General features: G+C 41.3%; 1 protein-coding gene across 5 annotated transcripts in view; it reads right to left on the reverse strand.

The window, feature by feature from the left end:
- Positions 1-23,569, reverse strand: part of alpk1 (alpha-kinase 1) — a 137,546-nt gene that overhangs the window by 77,619 nt on the left and 36,358 nt on the right. For all 5 annotated transcript variants that reach the window (XM_060826626.1, XM_060826591.1, XM_060826600.1 and 2 more), the window contains 2 exons: positions 7,298-7,460; positions 1,233-1,387 (listed from right to left, as the gene is read on the reverse strand). In XM_060826626.1, the coding sequence (XP_060682609.1) occupies positions 1,233-1,387; positions 7,298-7,406 (264 nt within the window). In that variant the 5' untranslated portion in view covers positions 7,407-7,460. The remainder of the gene's footprint in view (positions 1-1,232; positions 1,388-7,297; positions 7,461-23,569) is intronic.

Genomic DNA, 23,569 nt, shown 5'->3' on the forward strand with positions numbered 1-23,569 from the left:
CTCTGCACTGTTTGCAGTTTGGAAATTCTTTTTTTGTTCACCTCTTTCTCTTTCAGAAGTACACAATGGCACTGGAATATAAATTACCAGCAGCGATTAAATAATAGTTCAAAGCCGATTGCAAAGGCTGTGGTGTTTACAAAGTATTTTTTAAGCAGCATGATGAAACATTTCAAGAAGAGACATTAACCTATGGGCTCAAGTATTAGTGAATGGTTCAAACTGGCATGAGGCTGGATTTTGGGCCTGAATAGTTTGTGACCCCATGATTTGCTTTGTTTGGCTGTGGCAGCTGCGGTTATCAACAGATGTTTCAGCAATAAATAATTGGTATCATCTCAGAAAAGAGCCGTCTACCTGGGGAGAAGGCATAATACAAGAAACACGGGGTCGCTATTACTGCTGCATTAATCTCTCATATACACAGGTTTCTTGGGGAGTTTACTGCAGGTGTTTCTTCTGTGAGAAAGCCTTCTGATGCAGGCAAACTCTCTAAAGTTATAAAGCTTTTGTGTGGGATAACGAAGGTCAGGCAGAGCTATAAATTCCTGTCTTGGAGGAACAAAAACAGCTTTACTACTTTTATAGACAACCACCTCCCCCCGCAAAAAACAAAAATGCACAAGACACAGTACGACTTTTAAAAAGATTTCTCCAAGTGTTCATTAGCAAATTGTTCTTGGACTTAAAAGTTCATGTGAAAATGAAGGGAAAATATTTATCCACAGCTTTGTGATAGAAAAAAAATGAAGTTTTCTTTGAGGGGGGGGTTGTCTGTTTTAGCTTAGAGATTCTGAGAAAAATGTTGAACACCCTTTGTGGAACTAATGTATGAAAACTTTTTAGTTGAATTCCTGAAACAGAATGGGTTGTTTTAGCTTTGTTTGTTTAAAAAAATGGGGGAGGGAAGAGACGACCCCTCTTTTATAATGATCCCCACGTCTGTGGCTTTCAAAATGTTTGGAATATTGGCTCATCTCCGTTCATGTGAGAGAGGTCACTTTTACTCATTAGTTTTGGTGAACAGCATTTGTTTAGCTTCGTGCTTAATGTGAAAGAACGAACATAAATTTGCAAGACTAGAAAGACGCTGTTAAATAAGCTCTTGAAAGTACTTAAATACATATGATGATGATGTATGAATTAAATGAGAAAATATTTTGTTTTCAATTATGATTTCTTTTTTTTGAAAGGAAATGCTTTTTTGTGTGCAACAGGTGCATTATTCATACCAGCAAATCTGGCAGCTTCTCGCTGATGATATCTTTCAGGTTTGTTTTGTCTTCTGGGCATACTTCTTGTTTGTATTGCCACCTCTCTGGCACAAAGGGCCACTTCATTTCCTTTGCCTGTTCCAGCAGGGTCCTCAGATCAGCAGAGAGTGAAGCTAGGAAGGTCAAAGTTCATGTAAGGAAATCTCAAAGAAATAAAAGACACCTCAATTGCAAATGCTAAAGATATGGCATCTGAAGTTGTGAAAGCACATCCACTTGAGAGTAACTACAAGCTGCTCAGTCCTTACAAAAGAATCATAATGGTGATTTGTCTGTCACTGGGTGCTTTACTATACCATGCCCTGCAGGTAAACAAACTCAATCAGCTCTTAAAAAACGTTTTTAAAGGAAGTAAATCCTTTCAATGACACTCTATGCATGAAGAACCATAGCAGGAATGGAATGAGACAAAATGATCATCAAAACACTTAGTAATGCTCACTGTAGCAAAGTGCCTGGGATTTGTTTTAAACAGAATTAGCCAGGGCCTATTTGTGAACTCTGTGTAACTGATGAATTTACAATAAAGGAATATTTGTCCTCGAAATTCACTGGTGGTTTTCTCCGTCTCCTGTTGGAGTTATAGTTGGAGATCAGGACTACTCCAGCAGAATTTCAGAGAAAAGTTTGGACAATTTGATTTGGATGCCAGCCAGAATTCAGCAAGTATACCCTATTAGTTAAAACATATGAATCAGTGTTTGAACACGTCTTTTTTTTTAACCTTGTGCCTAAGTTAATCCACTAATGCAGTGCTCATCAATAATGTTCACCTACCTACTCATTACTGCTTTGGTTTATGCATCAACCCCTTGTGCTAATGAATAAGGCTGGATTAACAAAGCTAAATTCTGGCTGATGCCAAGCTAAGCTTCTTTCTTTCTTTTTTCAAACTTTGAGTGCTGAATGACTTCTATAGATTTTAAAACATGAACACAAGGAGGCGGTGGAAAAAAAAGCCACAAGACTGATCCCTTCTGTCAGAAAACTGAGTTAAGAGGAGTGCAAGGGAAACTGGGCTTTTCAGCCTTTGAAAGAAAGCACTGAGAGGGGACCACATAGTATGGATGATCGTAAAGGGTGGACACTAAAGGGTAAATCTAGAACAAATTATTGCACACACAAATGCAAAAAAGCAATTTAATGTTCAGTATTAGAAGCTTCTTTTTCACACAGAAGGGATCATTTTAATTTTTTGCCAGATGTTAATTTGAATCACTTGCTCCATGTTTTTCAGATCACAGTAGATGTTAATATTACTCTGAGCGAGTGTGTAATGGAATTCTGGTTTGGATGTCAATAGGATTTTTTTTTCAATTTTGGGAGGAGCAGAGTGCATGAATTTAAAATATGTAAGAATTGGATATTGGGCAAATTTCACATAGGATATTGTGTCTTAGGAACATATTGCTGCCTGTTGTAGTGCCTACTGACTCTCTGAAGGCCTATAAGAAAGAGCTGCACTGCCTCCTGAGTGAAGCAGAAATCGCATTATATAGAAACATCTTTATAGATAGCAATTGATTTACGTGGTTGGGCTGATTCTGATTGCTCGGTGTGAAGTAAGGAATTTTCTGTGTATTTATGAGAGCGTCAATATTCATTTTAATTTTGAAATCTACTCTCTTTAGATGTACATCACTCTTCAAGGCAAAAGTAAATCGGTTGGTGTGGACTGGTTGGGCCAAAGGGCCTGTTCCCACACTGTAGGGAATCTAATCTAATCTAACTCGGAAGGGAAATTTTACATATTCTGGGAAATCACGGATATATTGCCCAGGATCTTTGATTCATAAAATCAATGGATGGAAAAATCAGGAAAAGGGCCTGCAATGTCCTTTATTGAAGTTTGAAATTTCACTCTCTTGTTTTCTTTCTTTCTGGACATAAATTTCATTCCTAGCACTTGTCCTGTATTGATGCCACAATTTGCTGCTATTCAGGTGAGATTATTCATGAATACATGAAATGTCCAAATTGGTAGAAATATCACAGGCCATTCTTCAGAAAATTTGATCAAAACAGAACTTCACAAACCTGGAGACACATCTTGTACATTACTGCAGTACTTTTGCTTTTTACTGGAACTTGTTGAAGCACCACAATGGCCTGAGGAGAAACTTCCAGAGATCCTTATCCTTCTTTTATTTTAACTGAGTACTGAAGACTCATGACATTTGTGATTACTGGGGATTCTTACATAACCTTGACTGGAACAAAATTGATTAGAACCTCCTGAGAATACAAGGTACAGGGTGAAGCAAAGTCTTGCCAGTGGTGAAAGCTCAAGGAGCTCAGTTTAAAGGGCAATAGGATTTCCATGTTTCAGGCAGTTCTTCATTAAATGAAACAGTATTCTATTTGTATGCTGTGATTAAATGCCTGCACCTTGGGTCACAGTGAGATTAATATCAATGTCAGGAATATTGAGCATGTCACTGCAGTCATCTTGCTAGACTAGCTGAGTATGTGGAATTCTGTATTTGCATTACCAACAATTCTTTACTTAAATCATTTTACCCAATGATGCACATTCTACTTTTAAATGTTGTGTTAGCTGCATGGTAAAGGATCAACTCAAGCTGCATCAAACCTGCATAAATTGCTTAAATGTTTTGTACAAAATTAAAATGTGGTCCATAAGTGCGATGCTGTTCATAATATCAAGATGATGGATCATGACCCTGGATCACTTGTACACATAGTGATTTACTTTTATTTACTTTTTTATAACAAAAAAACATACATCCCAAAAATGGCTGTGCATGTAAGTTTAGTATCTCTCTAGGGGGAAGACACCCTGGAATGTCAGACCTGATGAGTCGTCAAGGAACCTTTAAAGGAAAGGACACACTTAATGTAAGGTCCTAGGGAGTGTTGCTGAACAAAGAAACCTTAGAGTGCAGGTGTGTAGCTCCTTGAAAGTAGAGTCACAGGTAGATAGGATAGTGAAGAAGGCATTTGGTATGCTTTCCTTTATTGGTCAGAGAATTGAGTACAAGAGCTGGGAGGTCATGTTGCGGCTGTTCAGGACATTGGTTAGCTCACTGTTGGAGTATTGCATGAAATTCTGGTCCTCTTCCTAGGTGAGAGGGGAAAGATATAAAAGGGACCTAAGGGGCAACTTTTTCACGCAGAGGGTGGTATGTGTATGGAATGAGCTGCCAAAGGAAGTGGTGGAGGCTGATACAATTGCAACATTTAAAAGGCATCTGGATGGATATAGGAAGGGTTTGGAGGGATATGGGCCAGGTACTGGCAGGTGGGATTAGATTGGGTTGGGATATCTGGTCGGCGTGGATGGGTTGGACCAAAGGGTCTGTTTCTATTCTATACAACTGTATGACTCTATGACTACAAAGAGGAGAAGTGCCCTACAAACTAGACTATAATTTGTGAACATGTTGAGAAAAAAGGTGGAAGTCTGGGAACGACACAGGTATTGTGTCTTCCTCTTTCATGAATGCAAAAGAACAGGAGTTCTTTGTGTCTGTGTGGAAGAGATGTTAGCAAGGTGAGGGACTGTTGCGTGCCTGTGTGCTGAGGTACTCTGTGTGTACTAGTCTGAGTTTGAGTGCTAGTGCAATCACAGTCAAAGATACACCCACTAGTCATCCCTGCATTGCAAATAAAAGATTCAATTCCTGTGGGTGCTAGAGACGAGCTGGCCAGCAAGCCAGTTAAAAGGAAATATGACAAAAGAAGGACTCTCTTGCTCCTGAGTGTGGCTAATCAACCATTGTCAAAAGGAAACAAGGTAAATAATCTGCAAAGCCAACAAATTTGAAATATATGTTAACCAATCAATGTTTCATGATCTGATCTTCATGAAAGACCCAAAGAAACTGATCATATATATTGTAACTTTTCTCTTTTCTAAGACTCACTTTTTTTATTTCTAATGTGTGCTTATGTATGCTGTATTATTATTTCTTCTTGCATTTAGTAACTAATAAACTTACTCTGTTGTTACCTTAAGAAAGCATTATTAAATTGGTTCCATTTAAATCATAAATTCAATTGTTTCGGAGGAAGGTATCCAGAATGGAGGGGATCCTTTGTAAATTAACCTTGTTGTGACAATCTGAGGGGATGGGTGAATAAAGATCGGGAGCCAGTTCACCCATCCTCAGAGAACTTGATGTATCCTGCCTGCAACTGTAATAACTTGAGGAACTCACCAGGGCCTGTGATGAGCAAATCTGGGTCTCATCTGAGATCTGGTCATAACAAGACCATAATGTTGTTGTGCCATACATTTGGAGAAGTATTAAATTATATTGTTTACCCCTATAATTTTGTACAATTTTTCACCCTGAAAATTGGGAGTGTAACAGTACACTTGCCAACATCTGGGCTGGTTTGTGTGTGGCGACACCATGAGTTTTAGGGAAAAAAAAGTTTAATGATCAATATTATAAGTTGCTTTAACTGCCTTCATGCAAATTCCTCCAGTTACTGTCATAAACCTGCATACCCAGTGGGGATTATTATTTGGAACTGTATTTGTGCATGTCATCTGAGTTGCTGTATTGAAGCCATCACAACATATTTATATTATATGATTCCTGATGAAGGGCTTATGCTCGAAACGTCGAATTCCCTATTCCTGAGATGCTGCCTGGCCTGCTGTGCTTTGACCAGCAACACATTTTCAGCCATCACAACATAAGAAGCATTCTAATCCTCCTTGTTAATGAGCCTAATAGGAAGTGAAGGAAATTAGATTGAACATGGCACATTTTGAATTGCTCATGGTTCAGCATAGCACATGTTAAATTTACCCAATATAATCATGAAGATCCTGTGATTATTTATGTTTTTTCACACTTTGTTTCGATACCTTTTAAGAAAGTTAAGGTCAGATTTCTTCTTGAGTGCCAGAGTGATGTATAGTGTGCGTGATTTACAAAGAATACGCATGTTGACCTTACATGGTTAGCATTACTGATGCAGTAAGAGCTGCTTAGAACGGAGTTGAAACAAGTCATAGATAACTGCTGCCTTGAATTAGTTGTATGGGCTTATATTTCAAATGCATGCGAACGACTGATTCATGATGAATTCACCTTTCACACCTGAGCTCTTACTTTGGACAAGCTTCATTCAGCAGGTGGATAGAAATTAGGGGACACTTCTGTGAACAGTAGTCCGGAAATAAACATTATTCAAATCCTGGTCTCCCTTATATTTTGAATGGAATAAAACAGAGAGGGAGCAAAGGCTGTAAGGTACTAGCTGTGGTATTTGGCAAATTAAAACACTGCCAAAAATGTTACAGGATGCTCTTCAAGCCTGCTCACAAATGTAGTATTTCACAAAGCCTTAATTCTAGCAGCATCATCACCAGCCTGGGTCCAATGGCTAAGGTATGTGAGAAAGTGTTGATGAATGTGTATGGCAGATTGTCTGCTGGTACTTGTGGTACCATTGTGTCAAAGCAGAAGTGTTTATGGTTCAGTCAATAGTGTTCTCAAAACACTGTCCACAAACTCATTTTAACAAGCAGTGGGGCTCAAGTGGTCTGCAATGATTCTTGTTTCCTTTAGGTTGGTAAAGTTTGTACAAATATATTGAAATATAAGAGAGGGCTGAGGGTTATAAATATGAAACGTCCAGTGTTCCATAAGTATGACATACATACTTGCACATATAGACTGGGACACCAGTCTGAAAAAAAGGTAATGCCCTTTAAAACCAGGATTTAGCAGCATATACTGACAAGTTATGTGCAGCAGGGGTTTGCCTACTGTTCTATCACAGCAACTATTCACCCCTTGTGTTTATTGGAGCTTAAAATGAGAACTGACAGCAATTCACTGTGACAAAGTGTGCTTCCTTCCCAACTCAAGGCTAAATCCTATTCATGTGCTGTAAATCCAGTTATTTCTCGACACTCGCCTGCCAAAAGAAAAACGAAGCCAAAGCGACAGGGCATCGTGTCTCTCGGCAGTGTGGACCGTGCTGGTGGGTCTCACAGACACTGCCGCTATCCCTTTGCTCGGCTGCTCAATAGCTCTCACCTTCGCACTGCCGGTACTCTGTCATGTCCTGTTCTGACGGTTCTGATGGGGGTGCAGTTAGGGCCCGCTTACAGTCCTGGAGGAGTGCAACCACCTCTTGGTTATTCATGACCACTCGCTCGACTATGAATTGAACTTCCCTGGGTGTGGAATGATCAATTACCTATGGGAAGACACAAAAGCCAAATAAAAGATCCTTCAGGCGAACTACCTGGTGAACAAAGGGGAGAAATGATTAACTCAAACTGTCATCAATTATCTGCAAGACTCAAGCAGGGCAAGATAATGCTGGAGTTCCATCAAAATACACGGGCAGCCTCCGCGGACATTATCCACAGCTTCAGAGTTTATGACTAGGTTTGGTGCTGGGACATCAGCAGCTGCAACACTCTTTTCTCACACACACATACAGACACATTGCACCCACTTCCCAGCACCCACACCACTTCTTTCTTTTTAGATGCATTCACTGATTGACTCCCCAGGCCACAGCACACATCCATCAAAACAGGAGTGCTTATGTGGGCCCAAGACGTGGGACTTCATGTTGTCTGTCTCAGCTGCTGATGCCCTGAAATCTGCTCCATTTTACACAATGGGGCAGATTCCCGCATTCCACCAGCAGCAACACCTACTGTGTGTTTTCAACATCTCAGCCACGGCTGGATTGTCAAAATCTGCACATCTTCTTCAGTAACTGCCACAGGATGTGGAGGAAGGGGCACGGAACCAGAGAGTGACAACGAGGCTCTTCGGCCCATCGTGCTGGGACTGTAGGGACAAATGCAAAGAAAAGTGAAGCAACAGTGAATGCTGGAAATCTGAACTGAAATCAGAAAATGAAGGAACTCTCAAATAAAGGCAAGCTACGGTCGATTTGCGTTTTGAAAATGGAGAAACTCAGTAGGTCTGGCAGCCTCTGCAGAGACAGAAAAACGGAGTTAACATTTCGAATCCAGTATGATTCTTTATTGCAGAGGGCTGTTGCGGTTGATTTATTAAGTATATTCAAGGCTGAGATAGATTTTTAATCTGTAGTCAATGATTATGGGCATATGACAAGAAAGTGGAGTTGAGAATTATAAGATCAAGTGCTGTCTCATTGAACAAACAAAACAAACCACCACTTGACATCAGCACTGCCTGCCCCAGCTGCAGCCAAATGATCTCACTACTTACCTGACAGCTATAGTGAGAAAATCAGGGTTGCTATGTTCTAGAGTGTGGAAAAATGAATACAGCATCAATTCCAATCTCATGCAGGTACAGTTAACTCAGATCTCCCCAGTTGGACCTGCACTGTGAATTCTGATGGGCAATATGTAGCTGAGTTGGAGCAGACTCCATTAGTGACACATAGAAGATACCAACACTGGGTATATTGGTCCTGATGCAGCCCCAGCAAAGTAGGCTGGGAAAATTTCCCCTGATGACTCACTCTGCCCAGAGTCTGAAAGTCTGTTGGTCCACTAACAATTGTCTTCTCTGCAGCATGGTAAAGTATTGGCCAATTTAAGCCAAATTTTATTGCAATTTTACTTCCACTTGTCTTTCCCAAATTAAGGAACCATCTCAGATACCACAGCAAATCTACCAGACCTTGAGCTGCTTCACTCTTGGTTGCCAATAGTTACATTATGAAGTAACCATGGTCCCTGTTCTGCCATGGTGGCACGGTGGCTCAGTGGTTAGCACTGCTGCCTCACAGCATTAGGAACCCGCGTTCAATTCCAGCCTTGAGTGACTCCATGTGTGGAGTTTGCACATTCTCCCCGTGTCTGCATGGCTTTGCTCTGGTTTCCTCCCACAATCCAAAAGATGTGCAGGTTAGGTGAATTGGTCATGCTAAATTGCCCACAGTGTTCAGCGATGTGTAGGTTAGGTGTATTAGTCAGTAGTAAACATAGGGTAGAGGAATGGGTCTGGTTGGTTTACTCTTTGGAGGGTTGGTGTGGACTTGTTGGGTCGAAGGGCCTGTTTCCATACTGTAGGGATTTTATGAATATAAGGTTACTATGAGGTCAGGTAGCTCAGTTGGCTGGATGGTGGGTTCAATCCCTGTATTGGATGAGGTTACCCTGAAGGATCATCTTCAATCCTTCCCCTTGCCTGAGGCGTGCTGTCCTTCATGTTAGATTACCATCAATTGTCCTTCTCTAACGGGAGTACAGGACCATGGTTACTTTATAATGTAACTAAAGGCAACCAAGAGTGAAGCAACTCAAGGTCTGATAGATTTGCTGTGTTATCTGAGGTGACTCCTTAATTTGGGAAAGACAAGTGGAAGTAAAACTACAGTAAAATTTGATTTAAATTGGCCAATACTTTACCATGCTGCAGAAAAGACAACTGTTAGTGGACCAACAGACTTCAAACTCTGGGCGGAGTGAGTCATCAGGAAAATTTTCCCAGCATATTTTGCTGGGCTGCAACAGGAATGAATACCCAGTATTGGTATCTTCTTTTGTGTCACTAATGGGGTCTGTTCCATCTCAGTCACATAATCAATAGCAGCAATGGCTAAGAAAAAAGGAATATACTGGTTCCAAGGATCAAATGTGCACAGGATGGCGATGTTAAAATAAAGACTTACTATTTTGGATTTCTCTTCAGCATCTTAACATAAATCATTCAGGCACAGCATGTAATAAAGTGGTCATTCTAGATAAGATTCTAAATTCACCATACATAGAATGCACAAGGAACATATACCATGTTTCTAATTACACTCTTGTTCAGTAGTCCAAGCACTGCCACAAGATATTATCTCAATATAATTACAGTAATCTCAAAGCTTGGAATTTCTGCTGGCATTATTAGTAGATGAAAGGTTAACACAGGTCAATTCATTTACATTGATGGAAAGTGCGAACTTCCACTTATGTAACGCTTCGTGGCTTGAGAGATGCCTCACATCTAATGAGCTGAATTCTATGCGGGAGCGGTGGTTCTGCACACTGGCTGCAATGTCAGCCCGCCTCACTAGCCACAACATAATTTTGTGTGGTTCAGGCAGGTGACTGCCCAAGGTTGTGGCTTATGCCTTCTCGAGAGAGGATATACTCCCTCCAGCCAATTAAATAGTCAAGAGCTCTCCAGTTCCAGCAGAGGAACTGGAAACATTGGCCCACACTGAGGCTGCAATCAGTCCCTGAGGATTAGGCCAGACTGGAAGGTATGCGATCATCAGGCTTTATACTTGCTAGCTGTAGGCAACTGTAATGCTGACAAAATTCCAACATGGAAGGAAGTTCTTCAATGACCATTATTTGGTCATTCAAAAGGCCTCAATTGGACAAAGGTTGCCCAACACCCATCCTGTCACTGATTAAATATCAATAGATCTGGAGAAGCAGGGGCCTTTCATCCTATTTTAATTTTCCTCTGCTACCTAACCACATCTACGTGACACCAGGGTGGGGATGAGTAAAACTGCAGCTAATTACTTTTGCCATGTAGTTACTGTCTATATTTGGCAACCATGGTAGCAATGGCCTTTTTAATGAAGGAATGACCATACCATCAATCTTTGCTGCTGCTGATCGAAAAAAGACAGTTTTCCAACACACTGGGTGCTCTCCATGGGTTTTCTTTGTATGTTGGTGTGACACCTCTTACATTTATCTGAACAGGCCACCAAAGAACCTTGGACCATGTTCAACTCTATCAGCATTGAACTATAATGTCAAGCTAGATTGTGAGTTTGAGCTTTGAGTGCCACCAGCCCATTTTCTTTGTCTGAGAAGCGGCCTGGAGAGAATAGAATATCAGAGAAGTTTCTATCTGGATCAGCAGGGACAGCAGTCTTCATGTAGACCTATAAATAAATACACTTCATGCTTGCCTGAAACAGGCAGGAGGTTGTGTACATAAGCAAACGGGGATCTTGGGTGGATTGCAATCAAGTGCAATGGGTAGAACATTTTTCAAACATCAACAACAAGTGAAGAACAGCTCAACCAGAGGCTTCTTTAAACGATAGTTGGCGAGTGATCCAAAAAGATTTGGAACTGCTTTCAACCGAGTTTGTAAGGACCAAAACAATGATATTCTCTTGAGCCTACAGAAACACTGAGACTCTTGGCTTGGCTGCTTGGTGCCAGGTGCCAGGTAATATTTATTTACAAAGTTATCCCTCCTGCTCTTCCTATGTAACTTGCAAAATGGCAACATTAGAATGAATAAACAAATACAGGAAATTGCTGAAAAGCAGTGAAAAATATAGTCTCTATACACAATTTATAGTAAATTCTCAAAAAACATTTTATTTAAGGCCATATGATTCAAATGGATACTTAATCACACATAGAAGAGCCCTCTTGAGAATCTCTTTCTCTTCAGTTGAAACACTGCTGTCCAGGTAAACACGATGGTTAAATTAGCTGGTAAAGAGATGTTCAGGGTCAGTGACTGGCTATCTGTTAATCTCTGAAGAAAAACACTTCCAGCTGCTTAAGTAGTTTCCTGAAACTACCATAAACGTCTGCTACGGCAGCCAAACATGCTGTCAATAGCACTGACACCTGATGACTGGGACGCTGATCAAGCAAGTGTTAATGTGAGGACCGGATGTGCTCACACTTGCTGGAACAGCTCTGAATACATCCCAGGTCAAGGTGAAGCATTGCTGCCATCTGCCCCCTTCATCACTCAGACATGTCTGAGGAAAACAATCACCTCAGCACAGCTCCACACTCTTAAACAAAAACAGCAGGTTGAAATCTATGTTAAATCCAAATGCGCCAGCCTTCAAAACATATGAAAGATCTTCATTAGATCACCGAAAAGTTCCTAAATACAGTTATGACACAAGAATAGAGAATTAAGACATGAATCTGTAACTTCACTGCTTATAAATTGATATCAGTAAGGTGTTTCATCACAGATTGACAAAGAATGGGTAAAATGCAGCTGATATCTACTCTTGTATAAACCTGATGTGGAAGTGCCTATGTTGAACTATGTTGAAAAAAGCGTCTGTTTTCAAATAAACCTGTTGGACTATAACCCGGTGTCATATGATTTTTGATCCTGCACAACCCTATAAGGCGAGGCTGTAGGAACCAATGGCACAAATGTTTAACTGATATAACCATAAAACACCTTTAAACAACGACTGCACACAACATTCAATCACTTGCACTGGAGCAAAAAACATTGACTGCCAAACCATGAGGATGTGTCCCCTTTGACTGCTTTCATTTGGAGAGGCTCATACCAAAATTGGAATGGAAGAAAATTGGCTTTTCAAAGGACACTACAGTGCAGTTTGAAGCATTGGATCTTCTAGGCATTTCTGAGGAGGAGCGTGAGCACTGAATGTGAGATTTGTTTCCCATCAAAATCTAAAGACATTTTTACTTCTTGATTTTTACTTGATGCATTTTACAACATTTTGGAACCTCCTGCATTTTGCCTTTGAAGCAAAATTAATTTGTTTTGGTTCTAGTGCCTTCTACTGAGGATGTAATCTCAGACATTAGGAGATAGTGCAGTCCTGATGAAGGGTCCTGTCTACAAGGTCAACTCTCCTGCTCCTCAGATGCTGCCTGACCTGCTGTGCTTTTTATAGTGCCACACTTTATCGACTCTGTAATCTCAGACATACATTGTCGGACAGTCTAGGGCACATGAGGTTGGTCTAATGACTCAGAAGTTGTGGATTCAATGTAGCCATGGCATATATGATAATTGTAGGCTGGCTTCAGGGAAGTGCTCAAAAAACAACGATTGGATTATCGTAAAACCTGACTAATTGTGCAAGAAACCTGCCATATCTGCCCAGTCAGGCCTGCACATAAATCCAATCCCACACCACTGGCTGGATTTTATGGAGCACAACATACCTACAACCTAAACCCGTCTGAAAAAGGTGGGGGTGGGGCTGAGGAGGACCACCCAAGATACTCTGCAGCATTTAATGCTGGAGGCTGTGAGGAAACACTTCTACCCAGATCTCATTAGGAAGTCCACCTTAAATCTGATCCTGTTGGGGCTATAGAGGCGACAGTTAATCCACTTGACAGGTAGATCTCTGAGTGGTGGCCACTGCTGGGCTATAGGCAACTTGAAGGCGGAGGAGCCGACAGAGTCCAGACAACAGGGACAACAATGGTGTACTCCTGCAGTGAGGCTGGCAGATTACCAGAGATGGTGCAGGGGGAGGTGAGGTTCAGGGTTGAAGAAACTGGAGAGGGGGATTGCAGGTAAAGGGGGTGGAATTACCTTGTTTTAGGGGCCACAAAAGGGACAGGGAATCTCAAAAGAAATTACACCCCCTTGCTGACCCTCCTTGGAATGGACCATGGCCTGCAATGTGAAAAATAAAAATGGAGGCAGAATGGGGTCCCTTAAATGGTCAATTAATGACCACTTGAGGGCCTCAATAGGAGCAGATGGCCTGCCTGACACATCAACTCCATCTCATTAAAATTTGAGATAGGTCACGGGTAGGTGGGTATGTAATAGGTTGGCTCTTTACGTATCCTACCATCTCCCAACCACTTACAAATACATTGGTTAGAAAGTGTAAAATCCAAGCCAGTACGATTAATGCTTCAACAAATTAAGAAGGAAACTGTACTGCAAGCCCTTCAGAGACTAGGTCACCACACTGTCAAACATTAACATTGAAAATGATCAAGTGGTCGTTGATGGAAATCAAGAATTGGCAGTTCTTGTTCCTCAGTGTTAAACTGGTGTTGGCCAAGATATCAGACTCCCATCAAAAACATCTTTGCTGGAGTAATGGGTTTTGGTCAGACAGCTGACACTACAATATTAACTTGAGAAATAAGTAATATGCAGCTATACTGTACTGACAGCTGGAATTGTGTTCTCAGGAGGAGAACAGCCCAACAAGATTTGCAATCGCTGCTGGTTCCCCGTGGTATTGACAAGCCTGCACCTGAACCTCTGTAGTTCACCTGGAGTTTGCTAGGCTGGTTCTGAAGATTGCTAACACAGGGCCACTGGTGTCACACAGAGGTCAGATCAAGTAAAGACAGCTATATTTCTCTCCCTGATGGACATTAGTGAACCTGTTGCATTTTTGTGCCATTCTACCATTTTACTGGTTTTGTTTTTGTTTTGAAACCTGAATTCATATAGTGAGATTCGGACTGAAATATTATGGATCCTGCATCCAGTAACAAACCAGAGCACTGCCACCTGGTGAAAAGGCTCATAACTTGGTTACTGGGAAGCAGATTTTCACACTGAGGTACAAACAAGGAGGCCCAGGGCATAAAATCCAATAGCAGCTAATAATAGAGGCAGAATTTGGTATTTTGTACGAAACAAAGGTGCTCCTGGTGCTCCTGGATTCAGCATCTGTCAGAAACATGCTGGTATGGATGTGTTTTTATAGCTATTTTTCATAGTTGCACTGACATGAGATGCAGAATTTTGAGTCTGGACCCTGACAACCAGCGGTCCTGACCCCACACTGTGTGAGTAACAGTGATTTTAATGGTTATCAATCAAACGTTTCAGAAACCTCATGATACAGCTCTGGCAAACAGGACTTGAAGCTGGACCGTCTGGCCAAGAACGAGGAGATATTTTGAATCATCCTGCTCAGAGATGTTGTCACATACCTCTAGAGCAGGCAGGATTGGAACCCAGGTCTCTTAGCTCAAAGGTAAGGACATTATGACTGTGCCATAAGAGGCCTCCTTCTCCTTAATTGGCCAGTTAGTAATATGTAGACATACTAGCTATTCAATGGAGGATAGGGGCAAACTCTTCAACCTAGACTGACTGCCAACAGAAGGCCCTCAAGCTTGAAAGAAGCAACAGCTTGCTGATTCTGGGAAGAGGAACAAGGTATTATCCTTTCAATAATTTCATAAAAAGTTCATTTTAAAATTGGCAACTGTTGCTATACTCTGCCACCCGGAGGCCACTTTAATTGTGGGAACTCTGAGCTCAAAAGCTGCATGAATTCATGTAAAACTCCGTTACCTCACTTTTTAGATTAGAATCAATCTAAACATCATGGCATAGACAGAGAACACAGGGGGCTAACACCTTCAACATATTGTCTAGCTATCACCATTGTTAACAGCTAACCTGAGAATGCAACTTTTTTATAAAAAAAGGTTTTGTGATTTACACATGAAAGAAGTGAAACTATCACGGTATTCTAACAGATGAAAGGCTTAACAATCAATTTTTCAATGTATAATTTCAGTTACATCACACTGTAAATTTTTGCTATAAATTCTGTGTGTTAAGTTTGACCCCTCCATTACCACCTGTTGAAGGAGCGTCACTCCAAAAGCTAGTGCTTCCAATTAAACCTGTTGGACTATAACCTGGTTTTATGTGATTTCAATTGTGGGAAGTTTATTAGCCAGATGGAAGATTTCAGTCGGCCAATATTAATTGGCCCATGATTACCCTACCTGAATCGGGTTATGCTGGCTTGCATAGGTCTCCCTCACATCAGCTGGGCTCTGGGAAAATGGCTAGGCAGCAAACCAACGTTTTGCCCAGCGCTGTAGCTATTTGTGTCTGGCTGTCTGCCCACCCAATTCTACTCTCATCCCCACATGGCAGTGAAAATACTGTCCTGGGTCTCAATCGGTATCAGAAGAATGATTAAACAAACAAACAAAGACTGCAGATGGTGGAAGTCTGAAATAAGAACCAGAAATTGCTGGAAAAACTCAGCACCTGTGGGGAGAAGACAGAGTCATTACTTCATATCCAGTGACCTTTCTTAGAACTGATTGTAGCTAGGACAGGTTAGTATTTATGCTGAAGACTAGGGATGGGGAGGGGAAAGGAGTGAATAACTCGATCCAAGATACTATATTTGCTGCTCACTGTGGTCTCCTCTACCTTGGGAAGACAAAATTCAGACTGGCAACTGCTTTGCGGAACATCGACATTCTATCTGCAAAAATGACCCTGAGCTTCCTGTTGCCTGCCATTTCAACAAGTCATCATGGTCCCATGCCAACAATTCTGTCTTGGGCCTCCTGCAGTGCTTCAACACAAGGTGGAAGAACTGGAATTCCTCATTTTCCGTCTGAGGACTCTGCAGCCTTCTGGACTCTATCTCCCGTTCAAATAATTTTAGAAATTGAGCAGTCTCTTTTGGGTTTTTAGCTACCCCGCACACCCCAAGCTTCATTGGCTGTTTTCATCACAGACAACCCATTTTCACCCACTGATGGCCCCCATTAGTAGCTCTTCTTTCTCCCTTCTTCTTACCAAAAGCCATCTTTTGTTTGCCAAACTGCTGTTTTCTCTCTCTGGGCTCCACCTCCACCTACTGTTCACTTCCCTCCCCTCCGTCTCCCTCCCAGCCCTAGTCTTCAGCATAAATATCACCTTTTCCTAGCTACAATCAGTTCTGATGTATGATCCCTGGACCTAAAATGTTAACTCTACTTTCCATGAATGGTACCAGAACTATTAGGTTTCTTCAGCAATTTCAACTTTTGTTTCAAGGAAACCATTTTTTTGTGATAATATTTTCTCCTTGCGATTTATCCCCTCCCTCCCGTTGGGAAATGTAAATGTGCTTTCCCAGTGTTGCAGTCACTGGGGGATAAAATGCCATCTGGACCACTGATAGATCAAATCCTCATTTGTCTCACAGTGACAACAAACAACAGGGCAAACATCTTTTCTTTCTGGTGGGTGAAAGTGTGGCTTCACTCATACTCCTTTCACATCATAAGCCTCGTTGTTCCTAATGTAGTATTCAGGTCTTTAAATATCACTGGATTTTAGCAATGTGCAGGAAGACCATAGTAATATTTTTATGAGGCAAAGGGAATTAAAGTTTATCAAGGAAGATGGAAAGGTGGAATTTGGAACACAAATGGGTCAGCCATGAAATAGAATTAAGGAGAATCCAAATATATTAAGGACAAAAGGGTAACTAGGGAGAGAATAGGGCCCCTCAAAGATTAGCAAGGTCGCCTTTGTATGGAGCCACAGAAAATAGGGGAGATACTAAATGAATATTTTGCATCAGTATTTACTGTGGAAAAGGATATGGAAGACATAGACTGTAGGGAAATAGATGGTGACATCTTGCAGAATGTCCAGACTACAGAGGAGGAAGTGCTGGATGTCTTGAAATGTATAAAGGTGGATAAATCCCCAGGAGCTATCCAGGTGTACCCGAGAACTCTGTGGGAAGCTAGAGAAGTGATTGCTGGGCCTCTTGCTGAAATATTTGTATCATCGATAGTCACAGGTGAGGTGCCGGAAGACTGGAGGTTGGCAAACGTGGTGCCACTGTTTAAGAAGGGTGGTAAAGACAAACCAGGAAACTATCGACCAGTGAGACTGATGTGGGTGGTGGGCAAGTTGTTGGAGGGAATCCTGAAGGACAGGATGTACATGCATTTGGAAAGGCAAGGACTGATTAGGGATAGTCAACATGACTTTGTGCACGGGAAATCATGTCTCACAAACTTGATTGAGTTTTTTGAAGAAGTAACAAAGAAGATTGATGAGGGCAGAGCAGTTGATGTGATCTATATGGACTTCAGTAAGGCGTTCGACAAGGTTCCCCATGGGAGACTGATTAGCAAGGTTAGATCTCATGGAATACAGGGAGAACCAATCATTTGGATACAGAACTGGCTCAAAGGTAGAAGACAGAGGGTGGTGGTGGAGGGTTGTTTTTCAGACTGGAGGTCTGTGACCAGTGGAGTGCCACAAGGATCGGTGCTGGGTCCTCTACTTTTTGTTATTTACATAAATGATTTGGGTGCGAGCATAAGAGGTACAGTTGATAAGTTTGCAGATGACACCAAAATTGGATGTGTAGTGGACAGCGAAGAAGGTTACCTAAGATTACAACAGGATCTGGATCAGTTGGGCCAATGGGCTGAGTAGTGGCAGATGGAGTTTATTTCAGATAAATGTGAGGTGCTGCATTTTGGGAAAGCAAATCTTAGCAGGACTTATACACTTAATGGTAAGGTCCTAGGGAGTGTTGCTAAACAAAGAGACCTTGGAGTGCAGGTTCATAGCTCGTTGAAAGTGGAGTCGCAGGTAGATAGGATAGTGAAGAAGGTGTTTGGTATGTTTTCCTTTATTGGTCAGAGTATTGAGTACAGGAGTTGGGGGGGGTCATGTTGCGGCTGTATCGGACATTGATTAGGCCACTGTTGGAATATTGCATGCAATTCTGGTCTCCTTCCTATCAGAAAGATGCTGTGAAACTTGAAAAGATTTACAAGGATGTTGCCAGGGTTGGACGATTTGGGCTATAGGGAGAGGCTGAACAGGCTGGGGCTGTTTTCCCTGGAGCTGAGGGGTGACTTTATAGAGGTTTGCAAAATTATGAGGGGCATGGATAGGGTCATTAGGCAAAGTCTTTTCCCTGGGGTGGGGGAGTCCAGAACTAGAGGGCATAGGTTTAGGTTGAGAGGGGAAAGATATAAAAGAGACCCAATGGGCAACTTTTTCACGCAGAGGGTGGTACGTGTATGGAATGAGCTGCCAGAGGAAGTGGTAGAGGCTGGTACAATTGCAACATTTAAGAGGCATTTGGATGGGTATATGAATAGGAAGGGTTTGGAGGGATATGGGCCAGGTGCTGGCAGGTGGGACTGGATTGGGTTGGGATATCTGATCAGCATGGACGGGTTGGACCGGAGAGTCTGTATCCATGCTGTACATCTCTATGACTCTATGACTCTAAATGTTGAACGGAGCAGGCTCGAAGATGCCAAATGGTCCACTTCTGCTCCTGATTCACATGTTTCTACGTAGACCTCCACTGGGAATTTGTGGTAGGATTTCTCGAAGAAGCAACAAACCCCAGAAGTGTCAACAGGTAGGGTTGATCTTGTTTGCAGTCATTATGCTTTGAAGTTTAGATTATTGGATCATAGTGCCTGACTTTATTTCGCAGGGAGGATTGTCTTTGAGAGATATGTTTTACAAAATGACAGCCTTTAGAACCATTACCTAGCGTGCAAATACAATATTTACAAACAAATTAGGAGCAGAATTAGGCCATTCATCCCCTCAAGCCTACTTTGCCATTTAGTAATATCATGGCTGATCAGATCGCAGCCTCAACTCCACATTCCAATTCCAAGCACCTGTCTCTTTACAAAGTATGGACATTTTCACTTTTACGATAAATGACGGACTACACAACCCCATCCCCACCATACCCACGTACCTTATGCTGTCCACATTGATCACTCAAACATCACCAGAAAAAAGATAATCTTGCCATATCTCTCCTGTAGTTTTGGCTGCTGTTTTTCCTACTTTCAAAAGTACCTAGTTAGATATGAAGTGTTTTCAGGCATCTGGAGGCTTTCAGAAGTGTTGTATATGTAATGTTTATCGTAACTTCTTCCTTCACCTGAGCTGCTTTTATCCAGATTCCAGAAGTCTGCTGCCCTTTATGATACCAAATCCCTTTCCCGTTTTTTTCTCAAAACAAAAATTCCTGAAACTTTTTTCAATTCCAAAACACTGGTTCACAAATTCTGGCCCATTAAGAGCTGGTAGTCACAAGCGATACATTTGCATTTTATCTGTGGCTTACCGAGTTTATACCGCAGATTTATGAATAAAGCTAAAGGCAGAAAGGAGGGAAGGAAGGGAAGGGGCAGCAAAATAATTATAATGCAAAGTTACTCAGACTTCATTTGCAGATTAAAATTGGCACTTGTGTTTTCTCTAGGGATGGCTTCCCTGATCTCAATTAAGCTGAAACTGCCCCCCACGTGAACTTAAAAAAAGAATACTGTGGATGGGAAGTGGGGGAAGGGAGGGAGAATAGTAAATAAAGGAGATAATACTGCAGCCAAAAATAAGATCAATTAAAAATAATTTAAATAGTTGTCCGCAGTTGGACACATTGCAGAACAGTCATATTTACTATGACTTTCGCCTCTCAGAAAACTCACGGGTTAATCCATGGATGAACAACTGCAAAATAGACCAAACCAAAGAAAGGAATCAGAATTTGCAGCCCTGTCTTGTGAACGTTTCCACTGATCAATATTACTTATGTCAGCTTGCTTCCAAAAATGGGAATTAGCAACTAGCTTATTATTGGCTCTATGCACAATTTTAGATTTAATACAACCTAGGGGCAAAGGTGCTGCAAACCATATAGGCAAGATTATTACAGTCTTCAATTAATGCAGAAATATTTGTAATATAAGCTATTGATTGATTTCCACTTGAAACTGTGAATGCAGTATCTCTTGGGATCTGAAAGCCACCTTAACTTAAATTTCAACAGTTCCCACTTAAATGTCAATTGTTGGACTTTCTATTTCTTTCCACAATCTTATTATAAGGATTCAATTAATTATATGCAGAATAAAATTAAAACCCTATTGTAAGGCAGACATTGTGGTTTGTAATATGCATTAACATGAAGGGTTTCTTTAGTTTACATTGAAACTCCTTTTTTCCTATTCAACCTTCGTCTAAAAATGGGGGAGGAGGGGGAGGACCTCACTGGCATAAAACCCAGCAGTGACCCAAGAGGTAAACTGCATTTACATTAGTTTCTGACAAGAATCAAATTAGGGCCTTTTGGACACAAGAACAGGCTTCTAGACCGCAACAGATGGGCCTGAATGTGCTCCCTAGGCAAACTATCAGCGACATCTGTAGCCTCCGAATTCTGGTGGTCTCAACCAATTAACAGGGAAGAAAAGGAGGCCTCTGCATCCACCCAGCAGAAGCACCAGCACGTACATTATTGAAACTGAGCCGGGCATGGGTAAAATGAGGATTAATCACAAAACAAAAATCCACAGAGTTGCAAAGAGGCACTGAATGAGCTATAATAGAGATATTCAACATGCTAAATCGGATTTTTCTTTTTTTCACTTCTTCTATGAGAGGAATTTAATCCATAAATTGTATTTCTCTGCTCTTCCATTTCTCATCATTTGCTCTTTAATAAAAGGAGGAGCCTGTTTTTATTTAATTGGATTTTTTTCGAGGGAATAAAAAGAATTAGCAAATAATAGCCTTGCTGCAAGTGATAATGTGAGGACGCAGAGGTCTATCGACTGAGGAATAAACTCAGTGCTTCAGTAAGCTGATGATGCCTTAATATAATTCCATTTGCCTGGCTGTGTGGAGTTCCTAACACTCACAGCTCGAGGTATTCTTTGTCAATGTTAATGAGAGCTATGAGAGCTTCTCCTTTCATACATATGTATGATCTTCCAGCGTCTGCTATGGCAAACTCATGGAAGTGTAAGAAATAAGGCCGGTGAATGCACTAACTAATGAAAGCTTATGTTCCTAAAATAGTATCTTTATAGGAAAATATGAAACAGAGACATCTTGCCATGAATCAAAGCACAATTAAAGCAAGTCTTTCAAAAACAAATCTATGTGCTTTACGGCATTCCATACCAAAGTACACTTTTATATCAAAAATACCATGCATCCACATACCGATATAAATACTGAGCTGACACGAGGACTTAATTTTACACGAGTAAAGAACTGAGGTCTTGGTTTGAAATTGATTGAAGTAGTAAGCCCTACTATAATTTAAAATGCTACTTGAATAATGATGGACTCATCCCTGGCTTCTTTTATTATTAAACTTTAATGATTTTATAATTAAGTTGCCACTCTAAGCCTCCAGCAGCCCCCAATTTTCTGAGCTAGTAATTCAAAACCTGTGACAGATCTTTGCTATGAAGGCATTTCAAATTAACTGTGCAGTCACACATGTGGTGCAGGGTAGGACATGAACCCTGTCCTTCTAGCCCTGAAGAAGAGACACTACCACTGAGGCACAAGATCTTTACAATGAATATTTTCTAATCAACCTGTTCAGATATGTTATTACACACCCCTGGAGCAGGGCAGGACTTAAATCCAGGCCTTTCAGCCCACAGGTGGGACAGTATCACTTTGTCACAAGATGTTTCCAATGAATGATGCTGTTACATACCAGCTACACATCGATAGAATTGGAAACTTGGGAATCCTCCAAAATTGGTCATTCCCTTCCCAAATTTTGTCTTCAGGAGTTCAGAACTTTGAATTTCTCATGTGCAGAGTTCCACTACACTTCCCCCGTCCACACAGCATGCTCTTCCATTGCAACATCATCAGTAGCTGTTCAGGGGAGCTGGGCTTTGGTTTCGATGTTCAGACTGTCTACTGACACAGAGATCCACAATCACCTGGTACATTAGCTGAAAACTGCTAAAGTATCTGGAACTGGGAGGCAATAAAGTTCAAATTTGGGGAAAGAACTCAGAAATTGTGGGGCTGCCCGAGTACAGGCTGGGGTGTGGTGGGAGCTTTTGAGAGTCATAGAGTCAGAGAGATGTACAGCACAGAAACAGATTCTTCAGTCTGACTCATCCAGGTTGACCAGACATCCCCCAAATTAGTCTGGTCCCATTTGCCAGCACTTTGCCTATGTCCTTCTAAACCCTTCTTATTCATATACCCACCCAGATGCCTTTTAAATGTAGCAATTGTACCAGCCTCCACCATTTTCTCTGGTAGCTCATTCCATACACACTCCACCTTCTGGGTGAAAACGTTGCTTTTTAGGTCACTTTAAATTTTTACCCTCTCAATACAGACCAATGCCCTCTAGTTTTAGACTGACCTACTCTGTGGAAAGGACCTTGGCTATCCATGCCCCTCTTGATTTTATAAATCTCTATAAGGTCACCCTTCAGCCTTCAATGCTCCTGGGAAAATATTCTCAGCCTATTTGGCCTCTCCCTATAGGTCAAATCCTCCAACCCTGGCAATATCCTTTTAAATTTTTTCTGAACCCTTTCAGTCCAAGATGGGGGACAGGAAAAATTTCAGGCTGTAAAAGCTGCTCCTTTTTTTTGAGGTATTTAAGGTTTGGGAGGTGATTTCCTCGAATTCCAGGAGCAGCAATTACTGTGTTATATGCTGTGGCATTGTTTTGGAACTTTGGGAAAAAATATCAAAACAACAGCAGTTTTAAAAGGGAGTAGAACAGACAAAGGAAGCACATGGTGAGGTCAGTGCAGGAGAGAGAGAGAACCTGCACAGTTACTGCCTTTGCTGTTTTTGAATTCATGTATCGCTGGACATCGGAGTGCATCTGGGAAAATTAACGAACAGTGAATTTCACAACTAATCTTGGAGGAACTTGTTTGTGTGAAGTACACAACACAGATAAGTTAATCGTTGTTTTAAGTCTGTCCAATAGAAAGGCTGCAGTAATGGGTACAGTGGATTCTTTCTTGATTATATGTTTTTGGAGATAAGTCTCTTGATTAAACTTAAAACATAAGC

The sequence above is a fragment of the Hemiscyllium ocellatum genome, chromosome 1, assembly GCF_020745735.1.
Source record: "Hemiscyllium ocellatum isolate sHemOce1 chromosome 1, sHemOce1.pat.X.cur, whole genome shotgun sequence".
NCBI classification, from domain to species: Eukaryota; Metazoa; Chordata; class Chondrichthyes; order Orectolobiformes; family Hemiscylliidae; genus Hemiscyllium; species Hemiscyllium ocellatum.